The following is an 18,930-nucleotide window of genomic DNA, read 5'->3' on the forward strand; positions in this document are numbered from 1 at the left end:
ATATGTGTGTGTATATATATAATATAATATATATAATAAAATAATATATAATAAAAACAGTGCCCCTCCAGAAGAGGGGAGCACGCAGCGTAAATAGTAAGAATTTAGAATAACCCTGGAGTCTTTTTCCAGACACATTCTAACAGTTTTATGTTTTGAATCTGAAAGATCCATAGTCTTTTGTTAGTGCTGAGAATAAAGGCTGGTGTTACTGTGGGAAATTGAGTCAGTCTTGATTAGGACTGAATTGGCAGTTTTGCTAATTAATTTAACGTCAAGTTTTTGGTGGCAGGTTTTACTTAGATAGTTCCCACACTGGTTAAAATAAATTTTGACTTCATTTGCTGGGAACAGCAAAAGAAAAATCCAAGTGTTTCTTTTAATATTGGATTATTGGTGACAAGCTTTTTTCTTTGGCTGCTGTATTCAAATACACTGCTTTTGTAATCAGTAGAAGTACATAAAACCCTTAAGTGAACTCAACCATCTCTGATCTGCAGGAGTTGAGGCCCTCACTGGCTAGAGGACCCTGTACTTGGAATTCATTGGAATTCCAAATAGCTACTTCCAGGTTGAGAAACTGGATCATACATGTGTTGGTACAAGGAGGAAATGGGCTTGAAGTTTTGTTTTCATAAAAAAATTGGTCAGTTTAAATGATGGTTATTTGGGATTGTTATTGGAATACGGGCATTTTGAGATTCTAGACCTTATTTTTATTTATTTTTTTAACCTTTCTAGATCCCAAAAGGATAATCACTTACAATGAAGCCATGGATAGTCCAGATCAATGAAGGACCAGACTGCCTATTCGTAACCTTTCTGCAGCATTAGAGCCATCGTTCATGGGGGACACAAGGCTTTTATGCTCCTAGATCTTCAACGCAGCAGAGGAACCATAAGTAGAATCACAGGATAATATATACAAATATATATATATACATATATATATATATATATAGTTATTTAAAAAAGGCAACTGAAAGTAATTAGACTTCTTAAGGAATCAAATTTATTTCAAGAGACTACACATGGTTATTTAATCTCCGGTACTGAATAGGTTTTTTTTCTTCTGTTAGTTTTTGTTTTTAAGTGTGAATGCAAGTGATTAATGAATACAGACTTAACAAGTGTGGTTCTAAAGTTCCTGCTGTCATCAACTTGGGCAACAAATGACCCACTGGAAAGGCAAATCCACTTAAAAGATCTCTGTATCTTGTTCTGTGACTGAAGTGATACACTAATCACGGGGAACCCAGAATGATTCAACATTTTCCCCCCACTCCTCCCTTGATCTTTTTGGTTTTACTTTAATTAAGCCCTGCGAGAATGCTGGATAAATGCCTTGAAGTTAGCAGGGTGTATTTTTTTAGCGAATATGATTTGCATGTCTTGCCAGGAGTTAAGCGGCCTCTGTGGGTGTTGGGGAAATACTTTATTTCTTTCCATTTATTTTTTGTGGGGCGGGGATAGGGGAGGGCATTGAAGTTCTACAATTCTGGAATAGTTAGTTGATGGTACATAGTTAACTTGGCTTCGGTTACATATTGGACTTTAACAACTGAAGAATCTATGCGTGTCATTTAAAGAAAAGTTGCAGAACAAGCAATTGGCTTAGATATACAATCTGGAAAAATATTCCTGTGCCCATATTTTAATGTAATTGTATAACTGGGAGCAAAAATATATTCTGCTTTTCAACTGTAGGTGCTCCAGACTTGCTCTCCGTCACTAACACTAAATGTGCTGTTTTCCTTGTTTTTCATCAAACATTTAAGACAAACTTAGACCTTTCTGTAAATTATCTTTTAATTTCTCAGCAAAATCTAAAAGGGGAAGAAAAAAGTCCATGAAAACTAAAACTTTTCATGTTTTTAGCCAGTGAGAAGATAATAAACCCTGACTGTAGAAGGTGTGTTTTCATGCAAACTATACTTCTGAGCTTGTTAGCTTCTAATTATATCTTAATAAATATATTTTATTACTAGAGCAAGATGGGTTTTTAAGGAAAATAATGTGAAATTCTGGAAATTTTCTTTGGGGCAGAGAAGAGCATTAGCCCTGTCTTATCATTACATTGCCATCCTGTTGCACTGCAGCTTGTGTATAGCATGCTAAAATAAATTTTTGTGTGTGTGTGTGCAGAAATTAAGGGTCCAATTGAGATTGGGTGATGTTAGTAACATAATAACAAGTTGTCTGGCCTGACACAGCATCACATCACACACACACAAATTAGTATATCCATGTATGTCAAATACAGGTTAAAATATCAGGGCATTTATATAAAGAGTTGTAGTCTTCTGATAAAAGTAGACTGGATCCCCTGGGGTATTTGGGGAGAAAGTAACTACTTTTGCTCTACCCCTAGAAATGTCCAGTTTTGAGTGACTGTAGTATGGATGGGTTTTCTTGTTTTGTTGATTATTTGAGGCTTTTAAAACAAGTAGTTCATGAAAGAAGCTGTTGGACTCAACATAGAGTAGAGTAACTATCTTTTTAGTCTGGATTTCTGCCCTGCTTAGATTTTAAAAGTATAAGCATGGATTGCCAATTCCACTTGATGTAAACAAAACTTTTTTTTATACATAATATATATATATATATAAAATAACTTATTGTATCAGTCCAGGTTCAGAAACTTGTGGTAGGCCAGTTCCAGATAGTTTCATTTCACCTGTAAACTGTATCACTTTGACTGATATTGTAATTTTCAAATGTATAATATGTTTACAGATGTGCCCTGCATTTAGTCTGCCTTGTTCCTATTTTGATTTTTGTTGAGTCTCCTGCCTGCTTGCCAAAAGCTAGGATGCTTCAGGCCCCATGTACAATTGAAAGCAGAGGCATCCTTGAGCTTTAAAGCATTGAACAAACTGGAAAATGCAACATACCACATAACTGAAGTGAAAAAAGTCTGTGTTTTTGTGTTTTTTTAAATAAAAATTTTCAAAAAGTTAAAAAAAAAAAGACATATAAGGTTGATTAAAGGGAAAAAAGGCTCCAGTTTGTTTTACAGGTTTTAAAGTTCTGCTGTGTGTTCAATTGCCTTGTGTAACCACTTGTCGCCTTAGGGCCAGATTCCCCTCTCTAGTCCCCTTTTTTAAATGTCCATTTTGCTTGCCTGGAATTTTAAAGTTCTTCCGTCTCACAACTCACAAGAAACTTTCTGGGTTTGTGACATACAGAGGTTGAATGAGTATATATTTGAAAAGGAAAAAACAAAAAACAAACCCAGACCCCACCTGAATTGGGCTTTTTAACTTAGAAGCAACACTTGATTAAACATCTTTAGAAAGCTATTGCTTTTCTAATTTCCTTCCATATCCCTCAGGCCTCAGTGTTCAGAGAAGCCAAAAAGAATGTATCACTTCTCTGTCTGTCCAAAGGTTTTTGAGAGTCTCACTTCTAAATGAAACAATGCAACATTTCACTTTGATTTCTCCACTGAAATTTCCTTGATTATATGGTTAGAGGTATGTAGTTAGGAATGTCTGTTAACTTTCTGAGAACCCTAGTGCCCCATCATATTAACTGTCAGTATTTTGGGGGCATTAGGTTAATAGACTTAATTGCCTAGGTACAAGCAGGACTTTGGGACAAATCTCTTTGTGCTGTTTGGTAACACTTAACTCTATTTGTTGCAATCTTTCTCCTTAGGTCCTCACACAATTCCTTACAGAGCACTTATTAAAAAAATCTTAAGAGTTGATCTGTTTTCTGATTATTTTGTGTAAGCTTCTAAACAAACTTCAGCTGTGATTAATTTAGCACATTTAAATAACGTGTTATTGTTTGGTATAAAGAATTTTCCTTCAACTCAGAGTATTAGTACTGTAGCATAAACCAAATACAGTCTAGAGGGGATTTTTAACATCCCTCCAGTATAAAGACTGAAAAAGGGGTGTGTGTGTGTGTGTGTTTATGTATGTATGTATATGTGTGTTGAGTGTGTGTGAGGAAAAGATGGAGATATTAAAAATTAGTAAATGAATGTGTATAAGACATTAGTATTCAGAGAATGAACTTGTATTTATTTTGTGCCATTTGTTTTCATTACACAGAAAAAAGTCAGGTGGTTTAAATCCTTAAAAGGGTAGTATTGAAAAATGGCACTAAGAATGAAATTATGACCTATTTTTTTAATAGCTATGAAGATACTAATTATGGGTGAAGATTTCTTTTTAAATCTGTTTTGATTATTGTAGGCTTCTGTGTCACATACCACTCTTGTAGGTGTCCTCAATAATCCCCTTTTCCCACAAAATACACAGGGTGTATTATCTTTCTCTTTATTCACCCCCACTTTGCTGAACTGAAGTTAATTACATAGCCTTTCTTCTAACCTCCTTAGTAATGAACCTTCACATAAAGTGTATTTACAGCGTCTGTAGTAGCCAGCCCTTCCTCTTCTACTTTCTAGGAGGGGATAGCCAATAACTAGGAATTTAATGACAGATTTTTTTTTCTTTGAAATAAATGGCCAGAGTTTCTCCATTTTAGAATTTTGCTGTCCTCCTTAATCATCTGCTTACCTAGTCATTACTCAATCTGCAGAAACTTCATAAAGGAAAAGTGCTGCATTGTTTTTACAAATAACAATTTGTAGGGAAAATATGACAAACCTCAACTCTGGGAGTTGTCCACAATACAAAATTTTGAAAAAACATTACATAGTGATAATATCATACTTGGTTGTTAGGCTTGTTGCTTCCCCACATCAGAGGCATCTAATGATTTATCTTTTGTAATTGCTGTAAACTTTTTAAAATAAGCCATTTAGTGTGAAATTGTCATGTATCAAATGGCCATTGGAAATGGACTTTACTCAATTTTAATTCCACTGTAAATAAGGAGGGAGTCATTCCTACAAGGCTCTCTTCAGAGAAATAGGTTAAAAGTCCAATTTCCAGGTATTATTAGTATAGTTATGCCGCTGGGCCACATCCTCAACAACAGCTGATCCTTCTTGTATAAATAAGTTAACTGTGCAGAACAGTTATGTTATGGGACAAATATAATGGTCATTATGGTCAGATTGGTTGATGCCACACCAGTCAAGGTAGAGTCTGATAGGGCAGTATCTTAGTAACCCTACCCATGACTTAACTGTTGGATTTGAAAGGAAAACGTAGGATTTGCTCTTGTCCCCTTACCCGCCACAAAATTTTGATAATTTGTTTAAAAGGGAGAGGCAGAGGAAAAGACTAGAAGCATAAATAGCTGCTCTAAGTTTGCCAGAGGCACATAGCTTAACATTAGTTCTTAATATCGATGTTATTTTTACTAATGTAATTAATCAACAGAGCACCAAGATTCTTTCATGGTGAAAAGGGTGGGCTTCTGTTTTGGTATCTTAAAATGTTTCTTTTAAAATATACATCACCTGTGTGAGAACCAGGACCACCTGGGAGAGTGATGAATCATTGGCTCCACTCAAAAGCATTGCTTTACTGAGTTTTAAATTTCACACTGTTTTGCTGCTCAAGAAAGGTCTTAAGGTAGTTAAAGGATGCCAGCAATAGTGCGAATAGAATTTTCGGTTGTCTGCATAATAAAAACACCCATTGCAGCATGATTGGTATGTTGCTCTTGCATTATTGGGAATGGTAAATCAGTTATGGGCTAGAAACTATGGAATGGCCATCCTCATATGTGATGGGATTGCTGATTCAGACTTCCCTATTTTCCATACAATTTTGTTATGTGCAGAGTTCTAAAGCCATTTTATAATACTGCAGTATCCCCCCCCCACCTTTTTTTTTTTTGAGACGGACTGTCTGTTGCCCAGGCTGGAGTACAGTGGCGCAATCTTGGCTCACTGCAACCTCCACCTCCCTGGTTCAAGCAATTCCCCTGCCTCAGCCTCCCGTGTAGCTGGGATTACGGGCGCACACCACCATACCTGGCTAATTTGTATTCTTAGTAGAGACGGGGTTTCACCATGTTGACCAGACTGGTCTCGAACTCCTGACCTCAGGCAATCTGCCCGCCTCAGCCTCCCAAAGTGCTGGAATTACAGGTGTGAGCCACCGTGCCCGGCCAAGTATCTCTTTTCTACAGCCTTATTAAACTAACTACAAACCTTTATTTTCCAATTTAGTTTTACTTTCAGTGCATATCAAAGTTGTTGTACTCTTCAGACCAACAAATTAACTTGAGGGCAAATTACATAGCTTTCCATGTACCCTTTTTTCCTCAGGTGCTAATCAAAGGCTCTGAAAATGGATACTGCTTTAGTGATGTCTGCTTTATTCTTAAAATGCTTATTTCTTTTGCTAGATGTAAAGATTTGGTGTTAACAAAAGTGGTTTTAATATGTAAATATGAATGAATGCCTTTAGTTTACCCTGTTTGTCTATTATTAATCTGTTTTCATTTATCCTTCATAGAGGAGGATCCTTTCATGATCTTGAATACATTTCATTAGATATTGTTGCATTTTAAGAATGAAAATACAACTGTTTTCTGTCTTAGATTAATCCTGCTGCTATGAGAAACTGAAAATCAAGAATGTGATGCACTTTTTACATTACTATATACCATACATATACCATAGGTTGCTTTGATACCTTTCCTGTAGCACAGCCACTAACAAGAATGAATGAATTATAAAATTCTTTTTGGGAGGGAATCAATACAAGTAACTAATTCTTAGCTGATATTGTCCTGTGAAGGACAATAACTTAGGAATATAAGAATTCTGTTAATAGTACACTTTTTGGCCTTAAATGTCTTCTACTACTGAAAATAGTTTAAATCTTAGCTTTGTTTCTATTATTCCCTCTCTCTGCCTCAGAAAGAGGAATTGGGAAGAATGGCTTAAAGGACGTGGTGTCATTGATTTGTTGCTGATCTTTTAGAAAACATTTGTCTATGTAAGCTGGGGACTTATTTTTTGTTTGTATATAGAGGGGAAATAATGCTGCCCTGAACCAATCAGATTTAGTTTAAATCAAATCAATCAAAACTCCAGCTGTTTCTCTTGTCTTTTTACTTAGCAAAGGAAAACTTTAGTGAATGCTACTTGACAAGAAGAAAAGTCATTTCTCAAGCACATACCCAAACTTGAAGGTGATTGAACCCAAAATAATGGGTGGGAAACACCAAATGAGGTGGAGGAATGAGAAAGATGTGTGGGCCAAAGCTATCTGGTTATATTTTGATGTTGCCAATATCGCAAAGCCAAAATTTTAATTTGCTTATTTAATATATTTGTTGGCCAGAGATCTATTTTTATATCAATGTGCCTTGCATGTATATTAAAAAAAAAAAATTGGAAACGCCATGTAGTAATGCCTGAGATAGTCGATGGTTCTTACCACCTCACTAATTTTTATGCAGTATGAAATGCTCATTCTATTGCCCAACTGGTGCTCTCTGTTTAAAGTTACAGATCTTGCGAAACTGGAACTATTTTATAAGCTGGGGAAGTGATTTACTTTTTTTGTTGTATCTTTTTTGTTCTTAGTCTGTTAGTGGCTGTCCTGTAGTGGGAAATAGTAAAAGGATTCTTCACTCCCTTCTCCCCTCAGCACCTTCTTCAAGTAAACATTTCTTGTGTGCTTTGAAAAAAGTTTCAGCTTGCTGTCTCTTTTAGTGTTTTAAAGAAGTGTTATACAAAGCATTGTTTGCAAAATATAGGGAGATAATGGAGTCCACTTTAATTTGGAATTCTGTGTGAGCTATAATCCAGGTTATCAGCTCTTTCCAACTTTAAAAATTTTGTTAAAAGCACCTTGCTTAGAAAATTTTAAATATTTATGTCTGCAACAATTGTCTCAAAATAATAAACTGTGCAATTCTTGTCATTAAAAAAAAAAAAATCTGAATTTTCCCAAATGTGACTTGTTAGTTTCTCTCTGTATTTCCTGCCAGTGTAAATGTGAAAGCTTTGCTTGCATTACGTTTTAGAAATGCATTTTGCACACTCGAATTTTGCCGAAGCTCCGTGAAAAGGTTAGATCTAAGTAGATGAATAAAGCTATGCACATGTTTTGAAAGTTTAATTTGTGTGTCATTACCAAAAGTGACCGATTTGTCCTTACTACTTTGCTGTTGTTAGCTTTACCATCTTTGGAAACTTGGCTCAAAGTTACATAGTTCTGGGCTAGCTCATCAGTGGAACTAGGAGAGAGGAAAACTGGCACCTATTTTAATAAAGTTCAATTTAAACGAGAGCTTGACTTGTATCTATTAAAGGGCTTTTCTTGAAACAGGGCAGTTTTATCAGCTTTACAAATCATTGGATGCTCTTCCTTAGTAATATTTTGGTTTATTTGATCAAATAGAAATGGAAAGTAATTCAAACTGAAAGACCCTTTTTTGTCATATGGAACTTGGTGACGATTTTATGTCTTAAAGCTGGTTTAAAGGTAGGATAGCCTTTTACCTTTATTGCTTTAGCATAAATTTGGTTTACTGAATTGACTGACTTGAGATTAGAATTATTCAGTTGTTTGTAAGATGAAAGCACTGGTTGTTTTAAAGATAACATGTATCTTTTAAAAAATTGCCCAAGCTGATTAGAACAAGTTTAGAAGTTGGGTACATTTGGTTCAAGTGCTGCAATCTGCATGTACTAAATAGCTTTACTTTGTGTATGTGTACTTATAATGTGTAGATGTACTACCCAGGTTTTGTCAAATCATCTTTTTTAAAGTTTTTGTTTTTTAATTGGTTCAGGACCTTTGTAGGAGAGGCTAATATGTTTAAGTAGAAGATATTACTGATAGCATTTTCCCCATGCTCCTACATAAAAAATAAATATTTCCATTTTATAGCTTTTTCAATATACAGAAGAGGGTTACTTCTTCATCAAGTATATTGTTGCCTTTGAGGACACAGCAAAACCCTTCTATATGTATCTTCATTGATAGTGGCAGTTAAAAACTAAGTTATCCAGTTAAGACTTAAAAGGTGACCCATATTAATTGCATGGCCTTAAAAGGCAGAAATGCAGGAGTGTAGCAAGCATCATTTTAGATGGCTATGGTTCCTCTTCCGCATCTGTCAGTAGTTCACTTATGTTCAGTCTTAGAACCTACTGGAAGAGCGAAGTAATTTCTCTGTCTTGTGCAGAGGCACTTAGGAGCTGAGTTACCTCTTAATCTGGGGGAATGGATAATAAGTGGAGTACAGTTATGTTAAAGGATGTTCCCCCCGCTCAAAAAAAAGTTTCAATGTTTGTTTTGCCCAGTCAAAAATATAGGTCTTTTCTACATATAAGAACAGTCACCAGAAATTTTCCCTTTTGCTAAATGCTTAGGTATTTGCTATAGCTGTTTCTGATGTCGTGGATTCTGAGGAAGTGTCATTTACGTGATGATCTTCCTTTATTGATGTCTTCATCATGTTCAGTGTTTTAAAAATATAAATTACAAACACTCTACAACCATACCCAGATTTACTTATTTTATCAGAAAAAAAACTTGAGAAATTTGTAGATCAAATTGAGAGACAATAAGTGTACATTGTTGAATAAAAAATTTTAAAGTTTCTGAGGTGTTTGTTATCTTTTGTGTGCTTTAATTTTTTAAAAAGTCTTTACTGACTAATCTTAAATTCAGCTGATAAGTAAAAAAACAAAAAACTGAAAACTAAGTTTGTGACATTGATAATGATTTTTTTCCAAAGGGTCAAATATGTGAAGAATTTAAGTCTTCAGTATACTGTGGTCCTATGATTTTTAAAAATTTGTTTAATCATACAGGTTTTTACAGTGCTTAGAATTAGCTTGCTTATTGAAAAATCCAGAGCTATCCTGCCTTTTTGCAGGACATTAAGCCTTATGCCCTTCCAATTGAAATAAATCAAAATTGAGCTAAGCAGTTGAGCAACTAGAATGTTAAGCTGCCAAGATTCTGGATTTATTCATAACTTTATGTTGAAATATGTGGCAGTACACACTGGAGAAACTTCCTGTTTCTTTAGTACTGATTTGTCACAAGGTGAAAGGAAAATCAATGCCAACTTGAACATTATTAGAAAGAGCAGGAGACGGGAGGAAAGGACATAAAAACATTTACCAAAAGTGTCAGTCGCTATAGAGATTGATAACATTTAGGTCATATGCTTTATTGTTCTTTGAGATAAGGAATAATTGTCCTTGGCCTGGTGAGTGACTTGCAAGGACACAAAAGAGAATGTGAAGTTTTATGGAAGCTTGACTTAAAAAATTCTCATCCAGACAGGCGCAGTGGCTCAACACCTGTAATCCCAGCACTTTGGGAAGCCACAGTGGGTGGATCACTTGAGCCCAAGAATTCGAGACCAGCCTGGGCAACATAGTGAGACCTCATCTCTACAAAAAGTACAAAAATTAGCCAGGCATAGTGGCAGGCACCTGTAGTCCCAACTACTCAGGAGGCTGAGGCAGGAGGATCACTTGAGCCCAGGAGAATGACGCTGCAGTAAGCCAGATCGCACCACTGCACTTCAGCCTGGGTGACAGTGAGACCCTGTCTCAACAACAACAAAAATTCTCATCCACAGGCCGGGCGTGGTGGCTCACGCCTGTAATCCCGCACTTCGGGAGGCCGAGGCGGGCAGATCACCTAAGGTCGGGAGTTCGAGACCAGCCTGACCAACATGGAGAAACCCCGTCTCTACTAAAAATACAAAATTAGCCAGGTGTGGTGGTGCATGCCTGTAATCCCAGCTACTCGGGAGGCTGAGGCAGAGAATCACTTGAACCCGGGAGGCGAAGGTTGTGGTGAACCAAGATAGCGCCATTGCACTCCAGCCTGAGCAACAAGAGCAAAATAACTAAAAAAAAAAAAAAAAAAAATTCTCATCCACTTAGGTGTGACTTATGTGAAGCATGGTAGTTAATTCAGTCTACAAAGTTTTTTTTTTTTTTAAATGACGTTTATTGTGGATTTCAGCAGCTAACATTTGAAAGCAATGTCTGTGAGCAGAACATAAAACTTATTCTAGAGTGCTTAGCAAGGTCTCATGCTTGAGGAATTATCGTACTTGGAGGTTTTAATCAGCTACTGTTGGATTCGGCGAATTGATTGGATCTGCGAAGTCTGGGCATGAGAGCCCCACTCTCTCCAATGTTTATAGTCTCCTCCATGATGGTCACATTCCAAGATATACTGATACCCACGATATCCAGGGTATTGGTAGCAAACCCAGCTAGGAAATTCAAAGTACATTTCATTATTAAAATCTGGTTAATACCCCAAAACCTGAGCCTCTTTACTCAACACAATGGTATGAGATGCTTTTAGGCTTAGAAAAAATAGCTATCCTAAATGTGTCAGGCACTATTTGTAAGCATAATATGGCTATAGCTAGTTAATTAGCCTTAATCATCAAAACAGGTATAAGTAGTCAACGTAAATTCTTCCATAGAGGCATGTCTGGGGGAGATAAATCTGCAACCTTAAGTGGTAGTTGGTATAAAGAAATTGAGATTCAAAATTATGTAGAACTAGAATGTGACATCTATACCGATACGTATGAAATCTGATTAAAACATAACCATTGATGCAACCTCAGGAGTTACTTTGAAGTATATTCCAACCCTGTTTTTGTACTTACGCCCCACTTTGTATCTTCATGGAGCCGACTTCGTTGTTGAACCAACCCATGGCTTGCAAGGAGGGGTAGTCGTCAGAGATCTCCCACTGGCGTCCCATAAAGTTTTCCTTCTCAAAGATGGTCATCTTAGACTCCTTATGATTCTGTAATTCAGAAATTGTTTTAAAATGTTTAGTACTAGTGCTATGGCTATCATTCTTCATGTTTTTCAAAATTGAAACACTTTTGGATTATACAAGGAAGCACATGATAATTTAAAAAGATTAAGGCAACAGATTTGTGAGAAAAAAGTTACCCATAATTTTGTTTATTCCAATTTAAATACCATAACATTTTGAATGTACAAATAACTGATATACTATTTTGGAACAATGAAGAGGATTTGACAGTGAGAAAAAGTACTAACAAAATGCAGCCAACCAAGGGATTAATATTCACTAATGTGAAAAAAGATCTCACAGATTATTACAAAAAGTAAGCCCAAATATGTATGTGTGCGCTTGCGTGTGTATGTGTGTTGTTGGATATAACCTGTATGTCCAGTAGGGGACATGAATACTACACAAGCATTAAAAAGACAGAGACTAACCTGTATGAACTTCAAAAATGGACAAAACTGTTTGGTAATAGAAAGTGGTAGGGGAGCAATTGAGTGGAAAGGGACACCAGGGAACTATGATGGAATGTTCTTTATATGGTTAGGGTGTTGGTTACATGGATCTATATATTTTTCAAAACTCATGAGAATATTCACTTAGGATCTGTGCATTTTACTGTATGTCAGTTATACCTTAGGGTGGGCAAATGAAATGTTTTTAAAAGTGAGATTGAAATAATTTCCAGACAGGCAACTATTTATTTGGATTAGAACTATTTAGGTTAACTTCTCCACCAGTTGAATTTTGGCAAGACTTTGAACCAAGATGAGATTATTAACCAAAATCACGAGAAACTCACACATAGACTGAATATTTGGAAAGGTTCTAGCCCAACCTAACTCCTAATACAGGGATCATTTTCAACACACCCCTTAAGGTCATTCTGCTTTCTGCTTGAACTGTTTCCAAAGACCAGAAACATCCCAGCCTGATGCATTATTGAGTAATACTTAAGTGTTCAGAACAAGAAGATTATTATCAATCAGTGTAGATCGATACTGGAAGACTTGCCTATTTCTTCAGTCATTCCCACTTACTGAAAGGTTACTTCAGCATTTTCCTGTTTCTGCAGTAAAAATGTTACACAGATTGAAATTTAACTGGCCAAGGATTTACTTTTTGCTGCAGGGTAAGCACTTTCACTCATTTACTAGTGTTTCACAAGTTTACTGGGCTCTTGAGTATCCACTTATTGCCACTTGTAAGACCCTTAGTTTTAGCTTAAGGGAAGTACCACCTGGTGGAGAAAAATCAAATAGCAGGCTTAGAGAAGAAAGTGATGTTTTCTCTTTTTTTACTTTTGTCTTTTTTCCTGCCACATTCAGCATAACTGATGAGAAATAGAATAGCATGAACGTCAGTCTGTCCACACCCTCTTGTCCCATCCCTCATATGCACGGAAGTGGAAATTTCAGAGACTCACAGCTGAACAGATGGGGCGGAAGGACATGAGACGCTCAATGTGGTAGGCATTACTCCCACTCCAGGCATCCCAGCGAGGGTATTCTCCTCTCTCCAGGATAAACTGTTGCCCACAGAAGCTGGTATGCTCATAACCAATCCAGCTGCCAAAGACATGTAGTGTTTGTTCATGGTGTTCAAAGCCTATATGGCCTTGGGGAGAAGGCATCTTTTGTTTTAGATAAGTCAATAGTGGGGTAAAATATCAAGCCAATCCCAGTAGAGCTGTACAAAGTAATTTGTCACAAGAGTTGAGGAATGAGTTGACAGGTATACTAAGCAGGTTAGTGAATGTAATATTTGTTTGGGGGTTATCACTGAAAAGGTCTATCTACTTCACTGGTCTGAGTGAAGTGTATTAGCAAAGCCAATCTAAAATAATATTTCCTGGCTGGGTGTGGTGTCTCACGCCTGTAGTTCCAACGCTTCAGGAGGCCAAGGCAAGCAGATCGCTTGAGCCCATGAGTTGGAGACCAGCCTGGGAAACATGGCGAAACCCCGTCTACAAAACTCAAAAATTAGCCAGGCGCGGTGACCCACTACTGCAGTCCCAGCTATTCAGGGGGCTGAGGGTTGAGCCTTGGAGGTGGAGGCTGCAGTGAGCCAAGATTGTGCCACTGCACTCCAGCCTGGGCAACAGAGTGACACCTTGCCTCAAAAAAAAAAAAAAAAAAAAAAAAAATTTTTTTTCTTTTTCTCCAAATCACCTATTCTCTACCTGTTTCAGGATCTAGTGACTGTTGCAAGCTGGTCCAACCTGTTGCCCAAGGGCTGCATGCAGCTCAGGACAGCTTTGAACGCAGCCCAACACAAATTTGTAAACTTCCTCAAAACATTATGAGTTTTTTTTGTTGTTGTTAGGTCATCAGCTATCGTTATGGTATTTTATATGTGGCCCAAGACAATTCTTTCAGTGTGGCCTAGGGAAGCCAAAAAGATTAGACACCCCTGGACTATTGCTTTGGCTCAAGCCAAACCTGTTGGCTTGTTCTTAAGAAAGCACAGGGATGAACAAGCAACTGATGGATTACTAGTCTTTTTTCTTCCTGTGACTTGCGAGTTCTTTCTCCTAGTGCCCCATACCTGTACTTAAAACTTGAAACACTCAGCTCAGTTTTTCACAACTGGGTCTCAGTTAGTGATGACACCTTAAAGTGTTACATCTTTTAAAGGACTGAAGAGCTTAATTTTGGTGGCAAGCAACTTGTGGAAGCCTATCCACATGCAAGGCCAATTCTGCCTAGTCAAGGGTGAGTCTTTTCCTTAGGTATTTTCAGGCTAATGATAAAGGCCTCAACTACTCTGCCAAGAGTCAGAGGACAAAAATGAGAGGGTCTCCCTCACCAAGATTAACCATCAACAAGAAACTGCCTGAAAGATGAATCAGGAGCTAATATGTCTCTGGAGTCGTGGGGTTAAGGTTTTTTTTTTCATAAAGAAATTAGCTAACAGTGTCTGCTCTGGGATATGCAGGAGGAGAGTTAGCCATGAAGAGGCAGCCACTTGACACTTTCTTCTCTACCAATTTTCTGCAGGCAAGAAAAACTCAAGGGTCTTGTGGCTGTTCTGAGGGCACCCTAGGTAGCAGCCTGTGAGCTCCAGAAGCAAAATTTTGATTACTGCCACTGTCCCACCCCATTGTATGTATTTCTTTATCCAGCCCCTGAAATCTAGTACCAAGCCACTAAGAACCTCATGTTCCTTCCTTCTAGCTTTGGCTTACTAAATTATGCATGTAGTGATTTCTTTCGAGGCCTGTCTCCGAGAAATGACTAGAGCCTAGGGGAACATCCTTCTTCCCCTATCCCCACTCTATGGTCCCCTGTCTGAAGGGACCTTCAGGTCTGCGGTTCTGCGGAAGTCCATACTCACGCGCCACTTTCCACCTTCAGGGACCGGACATTATCAAAACTGCGCTCAGAGACATTTGGACAGGAGCTGGTGAACTCCATCCTCTTGCCCTGAAAGTTCTCCTGATCGTAGATGGTTATCTGAAATGAGATTGAATGGCGCAAGAGAGCTAGAACATCAGGAAAAACAGAGGTCCACGTCAACAGCTTAACTTCAGTCTGACTCTGTGCTTTCTGTTACCAGCTGTAGCCTGGGATGCCTGATGAGGTCTCTTCCAGTGTAGACAGGGCAGGAAGGGGTTTGAATTAATGCCACTGGTTGGTGTTCATTTGCCCAGAGTAGGGATGAGGTGGAAGGAGGATTGGTTTATGATAGAAATGGTCTGCCAGGGATAATATCTAGACCAATGGACAGGCCAAGGACTTATGGGCTCCCATTCCACCACAGTTCCTTCATAAGCATGGCCCAGAGGCCAGGATTCTGGGAGTCCCAGGAGCTCCTTATAGATTCTTAGCTTCTCCAGCCATACCCCCTATAGAAACCTAGAGTGTAAAGGAGAGTTATGGTCAACCCTTTTTGTACATTGAACTAAAACCTGGCTCGTGGACCTGGCCAGAGGACCACTCCCAAAGCTGTGAGCTGGCCTCAGAGTTGACCCAATGAGGAGAGTGGGGAGTGTTGGAGAGAGGCCAGTGAGAAGCCTGAGGATCAGCCACTTCGGCCAATGGTTAAAGCCAACCTCAGGATGGGAGGCTGAGTCCTGTAATTTATTTGGGATCTAGTAGTAAATATCTTTATGGGCCCTCATTTTCTCCATGAACATAACTGTTGCTGGGCTGCTGTATTTTAAGATGACTTTAGTGGGGAGGAGAGAGGAGTTAGGAAACTAGGTATCATCTCCCACCCATCAATGGCATCCACAGTCATCCTTCCTTTGTCCAGTGGGACATCCTGAGAGATCCTTCCTTCGACAGCACTGGAGCTTGTGTGGACCTTTCCCCTACAAACTGGGGTTTTTCTGGTCAGTCACTGCCTTATGGACGAGCACAGGCCTGGGGCCTGCTCTGTGCAGCATGTCACCCCTGCCCTGTTGGATGTGATGGGGGTGGGCTTACCTTCCATGGCCCCAGGGACCCCGGCGTAGGGTTGGTCTGAGCCATCTTGGTGGTTGGAAGGGTTTCTGGAAGACAGAGCACACACGAATGATGTGGCCTCTTGGGAGGAGGGTGAGGTGAGGGAATGCCTCGAAAGGTAAAGGAGACTTGAAGTCTGCAAGACAGACTTTGGTTGGAATTCTGGCTCTGCTGCTCACTAGCTGTGCCTCGGGGTTTTTTGTTGTTGTTGTTGCTATTTTGAGACAGGGTCTTTCTCTGTCATCCAGGCTGGAGTGCAGTGGCACAATCTCACTTCACTGCAACCTCTGCCTCCTGGGCTCAGGTGATCCTTCCGCCTCAGCCTCCCATGTAGCTGGGACTACAGGCATGCACCACTATGTCCAGCTAGTTTTTATATTTTTAGTAGAGACGGGGGTTTCACCATGTTGGCCAGGCTGGTCCCAAACTCCTGACCTCAAGTGATCCACCGCGCCCAGCCTGAGCCTCAGTTTTTCCATTGGTAAAGCTTCGACATGCAGTTATTGTAAGGATCAGAAATAATAGGCCGGGCACGGTGGTTCACGCCTGTAATCCCAGCACTTTGGGAGGCCAAAGCGGGCGGATTACCTGAGGTCGGGAGTTTGAGACCAGCCTGGCCAACGTGGTGAAACCCTGTCTCTACTAAAAATACAAAAATTAGCCGGGTATGATGGCACACGCCTGTAGTCCCAGCTACTCAGGAGGCTGAGGCAGGAGAATCGCTTGAACCCGGGAGGCAGAGGTTGCAGTGAGCTGAGATCATGCCACTGCACTCCAGCTTGGGCAACAGAGTGAGACTCCATCTCAAAAAAAAAAAAAGAAAAAAAACAAGGATCAGAAACAATAATGCAGGTAAAGCACTGAGACCCTGTCCTCTCATTTGCTTTCAGGTGACAGCATTATCTCTGTCTGCAATATAAACTCTTTGGCAACCACCTAGGCCAGACCCCTCATGTGACTGGCCAAACAGCCAGCCATGCCAGGATCCCAAGCCCCAGACTCCCTCGTAACCCTTCACGGTCTCATCCTTATCTGGCCTCTTTCTGCTTTTCTTTTTCTTTTTTTTTTTTTGAGATGGAGTTTCACTCTTGTTGCCCAGGCTGGAGTGCAATGGCGCAATCTCGGCTCACCGCAACCTCCGCCTCCCAGGTTCAAGCGATTCTCCTGTCTCAGCCTCCCTAGTAGCTGGGATTACAGGCATGTGCCACCATGCCCGGCTAATTTTGTATTTTTAGTAGAGACGGGGTTTCTCCCTGTTGGTCAGGCTGGTCTTGAACTCCCGACCTCAGGTGATCTGCCCGCCTTGGCCTCCCAAAGTGCTGCGATTACAGGCGTGAGCCACCGCGCCCGGCCATTCCTTTCTGCTTTTCTATCTCCTAGATCCTATCCAGCCTTGACCTTGCCTCCTCAGAGGCTTTCCAGCCTTCTCCAGCCCACAGCCACTTGCTTACTTTCTTGATTTATAGCACTCATCACAGTACCAATCTGTGTTCTGGTTGGATGTCCTGGTGAGCACCTCAATGGCAAGGCCTCGGTCTTCTAGGGGATTGGTATAGCATCGTGCTGAGCACATGTGGAGATGAGGGATCAGGGGGACATTGAAAAAGACTTATTGAAGGAAAGTGAAGAAGAAAAGAGTTATAATACTTACACTCAAAAATGGCTATCTACATGTCCGGCCCTGTTTTAAATGCTTTACATGCATTCATGCATTTAATCTTCACATACAGACTATGAATTAAGAATTATCATTATCCCCATTTTACAGATGAGGATACTGAGGCTCAAAGAGGTTAGGTAGACAGTGAAGATGGTAGGACGAGTTTTAAAAAAGGAAGGACAGAGCAAGAAAGAGGAAGGAAAAGTGGGGGAGGAAGGGAAGAAGGAAGACAGGCAGGTGTGTATTAGGTTTCTTAGGACAGACATTCATGGCCCTCCTCCTGGCTGGTATTGGGCCCAGGAATGATGCATGTAAACTCTGTAATATATTTTTCCATTCTGAATCTCTGAATAAGCAACATTTCCCAGGTCCTGCTCCCATACCTTCTCCCTGCTTGTTTCTTGGGGGCCCATGCCCATCCCCCAGCCTTAGTTGCTAGGGCAGTGGTTATTGCTATATAAGTGACTCCTCTTGGGGTGACAAGAGAAGGCTGTCTTCCGCCAGAGTTCCCCACTCTTCTCCAGCCACCCTAGAAGGCTCTACACACTAGGCAGGAGAACTGGGCCCTCTCCTGGGCATGTCTCTGCAGGGCAAGGAGAGGAAGGGCAAGGGCACCCTGAGGGCCTTACTCACCCAGCTCCTGCTGCTCAGCCTGGGTCTCCATCTGGTACCACTTGCTCTGTGGCCCTCCTCTTTATAGCCCTGCGGCCTCTGGCCTCTGGCCCTGTCAGCACTCTGCTCTCCCTCTGCCTTTGTTCCTCATGATCCCCAGAGCTTTGGTGGCTCAGCTTGCTGGGGCCTTTGTTTAAACCAGGGATACAGAAATCCAGAGAGGCCCCTCTGTTGTGGGCGTGGCTGGCTGCTGCAGGCCTTGGCTGCTCTAGTCTTTCTTAATCTCAGAGCAGCTAGGGGGTGAGGACAGAAGTCTCTGCCATGAGTATTTGTCTCTTGTCCTTCTCCAGGTTCCTCACACCACCTTGGGATCTTCCTAAGACCTTAAGACCCTGGGAGACCCCATGTCATATCAAACACATCAAAATGCACCTCACTTCCATACAGGATGTGCATTTCTTGTTGTTTAAAAATGTGAAAGAATTATTGTAATTCTGAACTCAAT

At 40.0% G+C, this 18,930-nt stretch overlaps 2 protein-coding genes across 2 annotated transcripts in view; one reads left to right on the forward strand and one right to left on the reverse strand.

Moving 5' to 3' along the window:
* The window catches only part of NUFIP2 (nuclear FMR1 interacting protein 2), a 133,800-nt gene extending 124,300 nt beyond the window's left edge, over nt 1-9,500 (forward strand). The window contains exon 6 of the mRNA XM_511374.9: nt 742-9,500. Within this exon, the coding sequence (XP_511374.4) occupies nt 742-794 (53 nt within the window). The 3' untranslated portion in view covers nt 795-9,500. The remainder of the gene's footprint in view (nt 1-741) is intronic.
* Nucleotides 9,501-10,849: 1,349 nt separating this feature from the next.
* CRYBA1 (crystallin beta A1) lies at nt 10,850-18,572 on the reverse strand. The gene is made up of 6 exons (XM_523590.9): nt 18,447-18,572; nt 16,136-16,200; nt 15,042-15,160; nt 13,132-13,273; nt 11,551-11,693; nt 10,850-11,142 (listed from the first exon to the last, which is right to left on the reverse strand). The coding sequence occupies exons 1-6, from the start codon at nt 18,475-18,477 to the stop codon at nt 10,995-10,997; spliced, it is 648 nt and encodes a 215-aa protein (XP_523590.2). The 5' UTR covers nt 18,478-18,572; the 3' UTR covers nt 10,850-10,994.
* Between the last annotated feature and the right edge of the window lie 358 nt (nt 18,573-18,930).

The sequence above is a fragment of the Pan troglodytes genome, chromosome 19 (assembly GCF_028858775.2).
Source record: "Pan troglodytes isolate AG18354 chromosome 19, NHGRI_mPanTro3-v2.0_pri, whole genome shotgun sequence".
In the NCBI taxonomy this organism is placed as follows: domain Eukaryota; kingdom Metazoa; phylum Chordata; class Mammalia; order Primates; family Hominidae; genus Pan; species Pan troglodytes.

Coding starts and splice junctions, on each gene's coding strand:
- CRYBA1 (XM_523590.9), bottom strand. CDS start 18,477: ATGGAGACCCAGGCTGAGCAGCAGGAGCTGG. Junction 16,201..18,446: donor GGCTGAGCAGCAGGAGCTGG/GTGAGTAAGGCC, acceptor TCTGTCTTCCAG/AAACCCTTCCAACCACCAAG. Junction 13,274..15,041: donor CTGAAGGTGGAAAGTGGCGC/GTGAGTATGGAC, acceptor TGTCTTTGGCAG/CTGGATTGGTTATGAGCATA.